The 13,695-nt window shown below is 36.0% G+C and overlaps 1 protein-coding gene across 5 annotated transcripts in view; it reads right to left on the minus strand.

The window, feature by feature from the left end:
• The window catches only part of RIC1 (RIC1 homolog, RAB6A GEF complex partner 1), a 151,274-nt gene that overhangs the window by 23,403 nt on the left and 114,176 nt on the right, over positions 1-13,695 (minus strand). For 4 of the 5 annotated variants that reach the window (XR_010130214.1, XM_055350606.2, XM_063696418.1 and 1 more), the window contains exons 11-17: positions 12,628-12,780; positions 11,204-11,407; positions 5,464-5,502; positions 5,056-5,166; positions 3,770-3,859; positions 2,337-2,497; positions 1,260-1,398 (exon numbers count right to left, since the gene is read on the minus strand). Coding sequence is in view for 4 of the 5 variants with exons in the window: in XM_055350606.2 (XP_055206581.1) it covers positions 1,260-1,398; positions 2,337-2,497; positions 3,770-3,859; positions 5,056-5,166; positions 5,464-5,502; positions 11,204-11,407; positions 12,628-12,780 (897 nt within the window). In the remaining variant the exon portion in view is untranslated. The remainder of the gene's footprint in view (positions 1-1,259; positions 1,399-2,336; positions 2,498-3,769; positions 3,860-5,055; positions 5,167-5,463; positions 5,503-11,203; positions 11,408-12,627; positions 12,781-13,695) is intronic. The other variant, XM_063696419.1, reaches the window with a different exon arrangement.

Consider the following 13,695-nt stretch of genomic DNA (forward strand, 5'->3'; position numbering starts at 1 on the left):
AGATGCTTAAGGGGTCTAGAATAAACATCACATGAAATAGTTGGAGATATGGAAGTATTTAGCATGCAGATAAGATGACAGAGAGGTTTGAGGAGAGAAGGAGAAGCCAAGGAATGTTAACTGTCTGCAGATATTTTAGGGGTCATCATGTGGAAGAGGGACTAGCTTTTACAGTGTCTTCTACAAAGAGTAGAGAACTGGGATAGAAGGTAACAAAATTGATTTTAGATTCATATAAGTAATATTAAATTCCCCATAACTGGATAGTCTAGTCTAATCTGTTTTCTAATTATTTTATGGAGTGTTGAGGTTTGATCGAAGTGCCTCGATAGGAAGTAAAAGACAGACTGCCCAGACAGGGATGACAAATAAATCTACATAGAATTTTCCTCTGACAGTAGGTTCCCAGTTGACATGAAGTTTAGAAACCACTGAAATAGAAAGTTATGCAACGTGGGTCCTGGTCGCCCTACTTCTTACCCTGTTACTTTACCCAGAAACTACGGGATTATACTTTCTCTTTCCTCATAATTAACTAATTATAAAGCCCTTGCTATTCTATACTCATTCTACTTCTTTCCATATACTTTTTCACTGCCCAAGTTCAGGCTGTGAACACCACTGACCTAGATCATTACAATGACCTCCCAGTTGCTCTCCCTACAGTAGTTTTGTCTTACTTCAGTTCATTTTCCTCCTTACAGTAAACATTATAAAGCTTAGATCTAATAATACCTACCTTAAAACACTTTAGACTTAAAGTCTAAAATTATCAATATTATCTACAAGACTCATATCCTCTTTCACTTTCCATGTCCCAGTCACTCTAAAATTCTTCCAATTCCCTGAGTGTGTCATGTTCTGCCTTGTCTATGGGCCTTTGCACTACTGTTCCTTCCACCTGAAAATCCATCACCTCTTAACTTAGATAATTTCTACTTATTCTCCTGGTTTTAATTTAAATGATACAGAAATCTCTGATTGTTCAGACTATAATAGGTTTTTGTTATATGCTCTCATAGTAATGTGTACTACTTTTTGGTACACATAACAGGAACAATTCATTATGTATGTAATTATTTATTTAATGCCTGAGCAGAAACCATGTCTTTTTAATTTGCCACTGCAACCCAGCATTCTCACATAAGGTACATTTTAGACACTTAGTATTTATTTGCTGAACAAATACTTCCTAATATGGACTCAAATACTAAAAACAGAGATGTAAACTCCAAAGACCTTTGATAATGGAATGGTACCTGCTGTGGCATTTTCAAGGTGATTCCATTCTCTGTACTCACTGATGTCAGAGTGACAGACACCACCAGGAAAGGGTGAGGAATGTAGCGTGACATGGAAACCTCCTGAAGAACCTGAATACCAGCAGTAGTATTTGGACTGTAAAAACAAAAGAAACCCACATACCTCAACAACAATGCTAATAAGATTTTCTTTCTTTTCCACTAGTAATAGTATTAGATTTCATGCTTATGGAAGACTCAGATGTCTTACTACCTATCATTTTCTCCCCATATATCCTTCGATCAGGAAGTTGGCAAGGTTGAGGGGAACCAGAGTATATGGGGATGAGAGAGAAAGAAAGGGAGTAACAAACAGGAGGGAAGACGAAAACTAGGGAAGAAGCTATAAGAATACAAATATTTAAGTGGAAAAAACTAGTGGGTTGAGAAAGAATGATGGTTCAATCATTGAGGCTAGTGAGATGTCTTAATTTTTATCTTGCATTACTTCTCAATCACTGTGCTGTTTCAGTAAATACATACTTCAATTAACCTCTGAGAACAAAAATAAAACTCAAGAGGTGTGGTCTAAATACGTTGCAAGTAGACCAGATGCCAAGACAAATATAAGACAATGTGCAGCGGCAACAACACTGCTGATTTTTTACTGCCCCAGACTACAGCCATCTAGCTCAGTGGAAATATAAGTCAGTTTGCTAAGGACATGCTTCCTACAGTCTTAAAGTTGTAGAACTCCTTCAAATTCCCACCAAGTATCGAGAGCACCAGGAGAGTCAGTAACCATTTATTTTCAAGGTTGTGAAAAAAATTTAGTATCTAAGGGTTTACCTCATCCCAAACTAGATTTTTTTCAAATGACTCCAAGAAGATAAGCTAAAGAAGTTAGTGTACGGTATTTCTTTTTTCTTAGCTATTATATCAATATCACTAATTAAAACTCCTTGCTTTTTCTACCTCTAACAAAAACAAGATTGAATATAAAAGTGGAATAACTGTTTTGAGAAAACAAAAACTACAAAAGAGAAACGTGGTAAATAGGAGCAAAAAGTGACTTCTCATATGCCAGATACTTACCCATCAGATTTTCTTTCAATACTGTAAAGGCATATTGAACAGTCTGCTCTAAATACTATTACCATGTCCTGGAAGACACTAAGCAGTAATGTTTCTGCTTGTGCTTTGGTGACATGAGCAAAGGCATTGTCCAGATTTGATGTTCGCAAGTATACTCTAAGCTGAAGAAAACAAAAATAAAGAAAATTATAAAAACAAGATAACTACTAGGGATGACCAAATACTATAAACATGCTGTTTTTATCTTCTGACTTTTTTTTTTTTTTAGTAACAGGAGTTAAAAGAACTATCTAAGCTTTAACAATAAATGGATTATGTTTACATATTTTTGCAGACTAGGCTCATTCTATGAGTAAGCAAAAAATGAAGTGATCAAAACTGAATGTACTATTATAAAATATTCCTTTTAGACCTGCTTTATTTATTTATTTATTTATTTAAAGACGGGGTCTCACTCTGTTGCCCAGGCTGGAGTGCAGTGGCATGATCTCGGCTCACTGCACCCTCCGCCTTCCGGGTTCAAGCAATTCTGCCACCTCAGCTTCTCAAGTAGCTGCGATTACAGGGGTGTGCCACCATACCTGGCTAATTTTTGCATTTTTAATAGAGATGGGGTTTCACCATGTTGGCCAGGCTGGTCTTGAACTCCTGACCTCAGGTGATCCACCCGCCTTAGCCTCCCAAAGTGCTTGGATTACAGGCTTGAGCCACTGCACCTGGCCTAGACCTGCAGATTTAGACCTGATACATAATGAGACCAGCTGTTTCTCAAAACAAAAAACCAGATACAGTAGTCTCTCTTATCCATGGCTTTGCTCTTCACAGTTTCAGTTATCTACAGTCAACCATGGTCTGAAAATAGGTGAGTACAGTATACTAAGATATTCTGAGAGACCACACTCATTTAACTTTTATTACAATATACTGTCATAATTGTTTTATTATTAGTCATTATTAATCTCTTACAAATTAAACTTTATCATAGGTATGTATGTATAGGAAAAAAGATAGTGCTATATAGGGTTCAGTACTATTAACAGTTTCAGGCATCCACTGATGGTCTTGGAATGTATCCCCCATAATTAAGGAGGGGTTACTGTAAATCAGTAACTAAATAAATCTATCTCTGAGGACAGCCATTCTTATATCATGAAATTTTTTGCTTTTAACTCTTTATTTTCAAACTCCATAGGGAATGTCCGACAGCTAAAATCCTTAGAAAAAGGTTATCTTAAAAGTCTCAATTGTCACTTAATAATTTTTTAAAGTAATAACCTGAAAAGAAAATCTCACTAACTAAAAGAAGCTACATTCTTGATTAAAAAATAAAATGTTTTGTTCAGTTTTCAATCGACTATTTTCTATATAAAATTAAATCATGCTTAATAGCTTTAAAATATAAAAATCTGTTATTTCTGAGAGAAAAAACTTACCTCTTCTTGACGGTCATTTATGTTATAACACGCAAGGACCATAAAATCATTCCACCAGGCTAAGCCACCTGTCACGATCATATTTTGCTCCTTAAAATAAAAATTTTTTAAAAAATTTACCTTATGCTACCAGAAATTATAACAAAGTAATATATTTATAAAAATTCTTACCCAGACAAAGCTCAAATTATTATTATTTTTTGAGACAGTCTCACTCTGTCACCCATGCTGGAGTGCAGTGGCTCGATCTCAGCTCCCTGCAACCTCCACCTCCTGGGTTCAAGCAATTCTCATGTCTCAGCCGCCTCCCAAGTAGCTGGGATTACAAGCATGCACCAACACGCCTAGCTAATTTTGTATATTTTGTAGGGACAGGGTTTCGTCATGTTGGCCAGGCTGGTCTTGGACTCCCAGCCTCAAGTGATCCGCCTGCTTCGGCCTCCCAAAGTGCTGGGATTACAGGCGTGAGCCACCACACGCCCAGCCAAAGATCAAATTATTTCTGCTCTTACTCCCCCTCTCTCCAATGATAACTCTAGAGCCTTTATTAATAATGATCCATATCCTATTTATAAAAACAAATATTTCTTTAAGAAGGCAAATATACCATTAAAAATAACTGGGTGCTATACAGCATCATCATTCTAACACCCATTAGGGCTTAGTGTAAATTCTGGCTTAATCACTTATCAGATGAGTAACTGAATCCTAGTTTGTGTGTGCGTGTGTGTTTACATCAAAAGATCAGTAACAGTAGTGCCTTCACTGGGTTGCCGTGCAGATGAGTAAGATAACATATATGAAAGTGCCTTAAAATGCCTAACACACAATAGGCACCTAATAAGTACTGATTTCCTTTCTCTTCCAACTGCATGCGTATATGTACACACACATACACATACACACACGCACAGTCACTATCCCATATACATCACACACAGAATAGGCATGGAATGATCTCAAATTCTGTGGAAATCTATTCTGATCACATCAGATAAACTCAAGCTGGAATGCAAGAATAAATCCTCAGGCTAAGGAATTATAGTTACCGATCTTAAAAAGAATTAAAAATAAACCAACTATTTCAACACAAGATCCTTTATTAAATATCAAGTATTTTATCAGAATCAAATCTTACATATTATTCAATATCACTTTTTTTATATCTGATTTTCCTTATTTTTAATAAGTAACCAAAATTACTTAGTGATAAACTTTATAGCTATTTCATATTGTAGTTCTCTTATACTTTGAGAAATAGGTTTTTAATCTCAAAAAAGACTAACCTGGGTAATGTTTCCAAAAAGTTTCCATTTTTTGGTGAGTAAAGAGTAATGTGCAAAACCAAACTTGCCAACCACAGCAATATTCTGTCCAAGCTTATCAATAGCTGAAAACTGTTTAAAAAAAAAAATAAGAACTTTTCCTTGCAAACCTATATACTTTATTAGGCATAAAGAGCTTAGTACTGTGTCAGGCAAACAGACAATTAATAAATGTTTGCTAATTAAATATTTTAAAGTCCAAATATTCAGTTATATCTGACAAAATTATAGATGTTAATATACTAGCAATGTTACAATAGATCAAGAGTTTTATTTTTCTCAATACACCCACTGAAGGGCTCTTCCCAGAATGCCTCTTGCAGCAAATGCTAGTCAACAAAAGTTAACACCAACAAAATAACAACTCACCCGTATAGGCCAATTGCTCTCTAGATAGGTGCTGGAAATCTATAGAAAATAACACATCAGATCGGTAAAACTTATGAAATATATTTAAACTTAAAGCATTAAGTTATCACAATATGAGATTCATCTTGCCGAACAATGTTTAAGGTGCCCCCCTAGTTAGTAGCAGAGCACTTGGAATTTACCATTTGTATATGAATCAATGTTTTACATCTTACGTTATTTCATGTTTCTAGGCACCAGGCTTTCCTCTCCCTGCCCCTTGCCCCTTATGTTTCTGTTTGTTTTAAATATTGAATTCAGTAAATACAGACTGACAAGAGATTTTCAGAGAAGGCACCTGTGAGGGCAGCTATGAATTGTGCAGATGAACAGTTTGGGTTTGCTGATATAAACCATTCCAAAACAACCCAATCTAATACAATTACAGCCTCAGAAAAAGTTCTGGTTTTTAATGGAAATATTTTTATTACTTTTACACTTTTCTGATTAAAACAGCAATGCTTAGGCCAGGTGCGGTTGCTCACGCCTGTAATCCCAGCACTTTGGGAGGCCGAGGCAGGTGGATCACCTGAGGTCAGGAGTTTGTGACCAGCCTGACCAACATGGCGAAATCTTGTCTCTACTAAAAATATGAAACTGTGCATGATGATGCATGCCTGTAGTCCCAACTACATGGGAGACTGAGGCAGGACAATCGCTTGAACCCAGGAGGCAGAGGTTGCAGTGAGCCAGGATCGCGCCACTGCACTCCAGCCTGGGGAATAAGAGCGAAACTCCGTCTCCAAAAAAAAAAAAAAAAAAAAAAAACCTTATGAAATTATGCAATATAAAAATTGACAAAATGAAATTCTCTGTTACTTAGGTACAACCACTGGTTAGCTTTTATTCTATCTCTAAACAAACATATATATATGTACATGAAAGAGTGTATGTAAGCTATTATTTTTCTATTGGGGAATTTGACTTACTTATCTACAAGAACTTTTAATATATTACAAATATTAACTCTATCTGCAAGAAAAGGGGTTCATTTTTCCACATTGTCTGTCTTACATCTTTGAACATGGTATCTTTGTATCACCCTAACAACACCTTTCAATTTAAATAATTGACATGGGATATCAATGTAGATAAAGTAAATTTTCGTTTTAATGAGACTGATCTCTCTAGCCTGCTGATTAGTTTTCATGAGCACATGTTGGAGTGGGGCGAGAATTAACAGAACTGAACAAACAAAGAGTCTTCTGTTCTTGGAATAAGAAAAACTTCAATCTGTTCAAATTTATTTTTCATTTTACTCTAAGAAAAGTTGTCACATATTTAAAAACTAAATGCCAAATTAAAAAGCTAAGTCAACAGCAATCAAACCCAGTAAGATTGTTTATGTAATGTGAAGACAGAAAATTAAGTAAAAGCAATATGCTCTAAACATCTGTATTAACCTTGATAAAATCTGATAAAACTGTTTGTTATACTTCACTTATTATCAAGTGCTTTACTTACTAATTATTTGTTATACTTATTAAGTTGACTTAAGTCAACTTAAAATCCAACTAAATCAATAGCTTAATAAATTAATAAAATTCACTATGGGCCAGGCACCGTGGCTCATGCCTGTAATCCCAGCACTTTGGGAGGCTGAGGCAGGCAGATTGCCTGAGGTCAGGAGTTCGAGACCAGCCCGGCCAGCATGGTGAAACCCATCTCTACTAAAAATACAAAAATTAGCCGGGCGTGATGGCAGGTGCCTGCAATCCCAGCTACTCGGGAAGCTGAGGCAGAAGGATCACTTGAACCCTGGAGACAGAGGTTGCAGTGAGCCGAGACTGCGCCATTGCACTCCAGCCTGGGCAACAGAGTGAGACTCTGTCTCCCTGCCCCCCAAGACCCCCAAAAAGATCACTATGATGGGTAAAATTAGTTCAGAATAATGGTACACTTAAGGTAATGATTGGGTGGTGAAATAAAAGTTGAAAGCATTTTCAACTTTTTTCAGCAGTCACTCACAGCAGGAGGATGTACCTGAGTATAACTGTGCCAATCACCCATTGCACTAAAAGGAATCCTTACCTCCCTCAAACCTTGGTGTTTCATGAGTACTTATGAAACGTGTGGGTGGGTAATGGAGGAGCTGGGATCTTAGTGCAAAAGTGGATTCTAACACAAAGAGTTTCTAATAATGGGAACCAAAGTTAAATCTTATCAAATGATCACACTATGATCAATATCTATAAAACAATTTATTCTTTATTCTACAAAAATCTATGAAGTGCCACAAATGATGTATTTTAAAAACTTAAGGTGTTAAGTTTAGAATGAAGCTTTATTTTTCATGCAGTTTTGTGTCTAAAGATACTATGTATTTTCTCCAGTAGGTCAACTTTATTGATCTATGTGTCATCTGAACTCTGAGCTCCACCTCTAATACTTGATAAAAGGGAATGGCAGAAGTAAGGAAGAGGCAGCTGATCAGTGACCAAAAAAACAGGTCATGAAAGCACACTCAGGGCACTGAAGTCATGCCACATCACTGGAAAACTGAGTGCTAAGGTACAGAAACTCTACCCTTATCTTAGAATGTTTCAGTTTCTCTTAAAGAAACTGAATCCGCCCTCATTTGTTATTATGATTTTTAAATTTTAAAGTAACTCTGCTAAAACTCTGTCTCCTACCTAGATTAGTTTTGTCTATAACTAGTGAGACTGTGGGAGCCATCCTCCTAGCAGATTTGTTCTGTGCCAAATACCTGGTACACTTGATACATACTGTAGGAAGACAGTAAATAATTTATGAATGAAAGAGCCTTTAAATACTCTCTGTTGAAATCCCTAACATAGTGCCTGATACCCTGTAGGTGCTTATCTTCCACATTTTGTGAAGCTTATTCTTTCTAAATAGCCAAGCTAACCATCAAACCAACACCCTCAGAACACTAGATAATAGATTTATGTACCTTTCAGAAGTAAATGCTTACATCATACAAAATACTGAGCATTAAAATAAATGGCAGTCTTAGAAGGAACATGGCCTAAAACTAGAAACTTTGTGTTTTGTAAAATTTCAATAGTTTGTGCCCCATATGTCAACAAATGACTTCAAAATTTTAAAACTTATAGGTAAGAAAAAACTTTTTAAAAAGCACCTTGGCTGGTGCTTGCTGGTGCTTGCTTTGGCTGGGTGCGGTGGCTCACGCCTGTAATCCCAGTACTTTGGGAGGCTGAGGCAGGTGGATCACAAGGTCAGGAGTTTGAGACCAGCCTGGCCAACATGGTGAAACCCCGTCTCTACTAAAAATACAAAAATTAGCCGGGCATGGTGGCAGGTGCCTGTAATCCCAGATATTTGGGAGGCTGAGACAGCAGAATCGCTTGAACCCTGGAGGTGGAGGTTGCAGTGAGCTGAGATCACGCCACTGCACTCCAGCCTGGGCAACAAAGAACAAAATTCAATCTCAAAAAAAAAAAAAAAAAAAAAAAAAAAAGCACCGCCTTTACTGCCAGTTACCAATCCTGCTTCTGACAAGTATGTATTTGTTTTGTTTTAGTTAAAGAAAAATCATAAGTAACATAGAATCTTCCAATCTGGAAGCTAAGGAGTATAAGGTAGCAGGTTTAAACAAACAAACAAAAAGCTAGTACTCTAAATGAGAAACAGAACAAGCAGCAGAATTAGTTGGAGTTCATCTAAGCTATACAAGAAGCATACATACAAAGAATAAATCATGCAAACAAAATCAACTTTGACAGAGGATGTGGTCATTTATCTTAGAAAAAAGGATACTATTGTAGGGCAAATTAAACCAGGCAACTATGTTTCTTCAGGGAGTCATCATAAATGGCTAAAAAGCCTAGAACATAAAAGTTTAGCATTATATAGACACTGTATACTGCCCTATACACCGCCACCATAACTGCACTGAATCATGTAGCTGGAGTGCCAGCAAAATATAGGGCAACTCCAAGTACAAACTGCCAAATAGGCAAATTCTAAGTTTTAGCTCAAGGTCAGTAGTGTATTATGTGATTTAATGCTCAGTACCTCGGTTTTAAAATACATTAGATTTTTACTTTAACACAGAGTCATGATAAAGATAAGTCTGCCACTACTCTGCTGGGTGAACTGGACAAGTCATATAACTTCTCTCATCCTCAGTTTCCTCATGTATCAAATCCAGTTGGACTTTATGATCTCTAAGGTCCTTCCAGCTTGAAAAATTCTATGAGCCCATTTTCATTGTTTCAGCAGTACAAAACAATTAATGTGGCATTATTTATGTTATTTTTAAGGAAACTGATAAACTAGGTAAACTCAAGTTTTAAAAGTTCATCTGTCTAAATATCTTTAGCTATCTAAAGAACAGAATAACAGTGGAATCTTGCTAGTACCCAAAGTCCTAAAATCAGTGTTAAAATGTTTCTCTTATATGGGGTACTTCATAGATGCTTAAGAATCACAGAGTCACTGAGTTTTTGAGCAGGAAGGAAATTCAATTTTTGTTATTGCCTGATCGATTTTTTAGTTCCAGACCTACCTTCTTTGATCCTCTGCTCTACTTGGCTCTCTGGTAACACAGACCTGGCTAGGCAGAACTGGCATTGATGCTAGGTCAGTGTAGAATGAATAGTTCAAAGTATGGGGAAATGAAAATAGCAGAGAAATGGCTATAGGAGAGAAGGGAGCAGTGGAAAATTTTAGTCAAGGAAGTAGCTAGTGCAGTTTTATTTAAAAATTGTTACTAATTATAAAATGGTATGTACATTGTTTGATTCTATGAATTTATTAATGTAAGTTAAGTTCATTTTCTTTTAGTGTATACCAGATGTCAATGTAGGAGATAATCCTTCAACCTTTCACATGACCATTTTTTTGTCTTTCATTATCTTCACTCAAAGTCAACTGAAAATAACATGGGAGCTGAAGTAGGCTACCAGGGTAAACATATAGAGAGCCAAAGTAAGGCAAAGAATTATGGAAATAGAAACTGACTAAAAGAAACTAAGAGTGGGCTTTGATGTACCTAAAATATTTTGCTATCAAAAAGGGAAAGAAAACAGTCGGAAGACTGAAATTATGTATGCAAGTTTCTTTTAAGAAACTTCAAGTTACTGGTTTCCCCAAAATAATTTTACTTGGTATCAAAATTCAGAATTAATTTCCATGTTAAATGTCAGTTTATCAGAATTACTGTGAGACACTGTTAATTTAAAAGTGATATCAGAATGAATAAATAATTTGGAATAAGATTAGCTAATAAAAGTATTAACAATAAAGTTCTCTACTGATCACAAGTCTGCAATTTGGGTCCAAAGTCACATGATTAACCTCAACGTGGCCCCTTAAGACTGTAAGGTCAGCTGTACAGAGTACTAGCTGATGTTGCCACTTTCCATGAGATTATTACACTTTGTTTTGCCTGTGCAAATCCATAGAGCTAAATTTATATAAAAAAAGAGGCTGAAAGTAAAATAAATAGTTCTCAATGAGAAGGCAAAACATAAACTTCTAGTTCTTGACATTATTAATAGACTTGAAACAGGTGGGGATACACTCTACGCCAAGTGGAAAGAAAGGAGGGAGAAGACTAGAGGACAAGAACACAGAAAAGCAGAAGAGGGACATGACAAAATGGTTAAAAGGATTCTCAGTTGCCTGAAGTTAACAGATGAAATATTTAATAATCTGTTCCAGGTGATATCCTATCAAAGAATAAGTCTCTAGTAATCAGTAACTAAAGATTTACCTGTACAACATGCCAATGCCGATGTCCAAGTAAAGTGCTTAATCCCTGAGACTCTAAACCTCCATCTGCAAATGGGCTCTTTTCTCGACTGGGCTTATGCTCAGAGTGTGTTGAAGAACTCCTGGGATTCTGGGTTTGTGAAGCCTCTCCACAGTTCAAGTACAAGCGATCCTCACCCTGAAGCAACACCTGCTCTTGGTTACTCTAAATGAGGGAAAGAGGAACAAAAGGGCAAAGGAGGAAAACAAATAAAAACAACTCAATATTACGCAGGCAAAAATAACACATCGATTTAGTTTTATTATAGGAAATGTACATATATCTCGATGTTGATTTTCTTCACAGAGGACAAAGACTACACAATAATCTCATGCACTGTTATAATTAGAAAGAATAGTGCTCTTAGTGACTGAGATTTCAGCTAGAAAGCCAGTGTTCTCAAAGGTGAGTAGACTCATTAACTATTGAAATCAGACAAAGTAGCACCCTACCCTTGTCACTTTTCCATTTTAGTCCAAATGCTGGCTTGACATAAAACTCAAGGGTGCTTTTAAATTATTATTTGGGATGGGGAAGGGGAGGGAGAAATGCTCTCTTCTTTTCTGGGGATCCTTAATCTTCAAGTGGAATAATGGATCTGAGATTCAGGCTATTTTCACATTTTTTATGGATGTTTGTAAATTTTAATTAGAAATTTGTTGTACCAAATATCCATTAAAAAGCCATTGATGGTAGGTATTAAGATATACATTTCTAACATGTAACATATACCATTCATTACTGTATATTAGCGATATATAATAATATTAGTATACACTATTTCAGATAGAAATACAAGAGGCAGTGTTTGGGGCGGTGTTTCTAAAAGCAAGTCCTCAGACATACTTTCTTTAAGCTATTTCTTAAAAATTCACAGTGAAATAAGCATGGGGAACACTGTTTTTAATATACCACCTCCTGGATTTTCATGATGCACAATAGCATATTTAAGCCTCTGGAGCCCTACAATCAATCTCTACAATTTTGTTTTACCTTTATTTGACACTTATATGGAAACAAAACTTTTAAAAAATCCTGTGGAACTGCTACTAATATCTCTCATAAGTAGTGCCTGGAGGAACACACTTTGGGAAATGCTATTCAGATAAAGACTAAATTACTCAAATTATTTAAATAAATATATAAACATTGCTTTCCATCAAATTGCTTATGACCCTTTTAAAAAAATAAGACCAAAGAAACACAACCCGTTGAGAAATAAAATTTTGGTATAAATTTAATATAAATTAAAAAGAAACACAAGAATCATAGAAAAGAAGATAATATGCCAATTTTAGAAGTATACAGCATGCATATGTCATAAAGAAGGGTCTGAACTTCTAACACAAAAGACACTAAAAAATCAGAGCTTTAAATATACTTACCATACAAGGGTTTACAGTGAGTACACTCTTAATAAACTGAAATAACAGGATGCTGGGCTGTTTAACTACACTCCTGAGGTCAGACTCAATTTCAGTGTTTTGAGAACCAAATCCGCTGATTACCCATAGGTGATAGCCTTCTGCACCCCAGCTCTTAGAGAGAAGAGGAGGGAGAAAAAAAGTCAGAGCAATAAAAGGCTTTTGTATCCCTTTCTAGCTTCAATTATTCAAATTCTGAAATAGCCAATGATAGCACTATTAATGATTTGTGAAGGCTGGAGAAACCGTGATAACACAGACAAGAATCACACCTTCAGTTACCTCTTAACTAACTCCAGAGGAAATCACCATCACTGCTCTCTATCTACAAAAGTGAAAACATTACCTACCATTCTTAGTGCCAATTTCAGGGTCTTAATCCTAAAAATACCTACTGTGCTATGTAACTTCTCTATTGCTTTAATTTAGCTGCCTCTCAAATACAAAGAAATTCCTTACAGAAGACACCCCAGGTTACCCAGTAGAAGCCTGGCAAAGAAGCCCCTACAACAGATGCAGTTTTGTATGGAGCAAAAAACATTGGATTGGAAGCTGTGAGACTAGAGTTTTCATTATAGCTTGGCTTTTTGTATATATTACCTTGGCCAAGCTGTCTCGTTTCTCGGGATATAAGTTTCTTCCTCTGTAAAATGAGAAGGTTCAAATAAATTCCTCCAGAACCATTCAGTTTTAATATTCTGTAACTAGACTCCATGATAGTATTTTTAAAGATTAGTGATTCTCAATCTTCAAGCCAAGAAAATGGTGAAGGGGCAGGGGTAGCCCATGAATTGTTGCAAAATTTCAAAAGTTTAATAGAACTTATGTTTTCCTATGATAAGGCTGCCTAAGTTTTAACTAATAATGCTTAGATTCTTAGTTTGTGGATAAAATATCAACTTAGTGAGACGGACAACACTGGTTCTTGCATGCCATTCAGAAGCACTGATTGGTATTTATAGAAATGTGTGGTGAAAACTTATTTTAAACTATGGAGGTGGGCAAAGACATCAGAAGGGGTCCTTGGTG

The sequence above is a fragment of the Gorilla gorilla genome, chromosome 13 (genome assembly GCF_029281585.2).
Source record: "Gorilla gorilla gorilla isolate KB3781 chromosome 13, NHGRI_mGorGor1-v2.1_pri, whole genome shotgun sequence".
In the NCBI taxonomy this organism is placed as follows: Eukaryota; Metazoa; Chordata; class Mammalia; order Primates; family Hominidae; genus Gorilla; species Gorilla gorilla.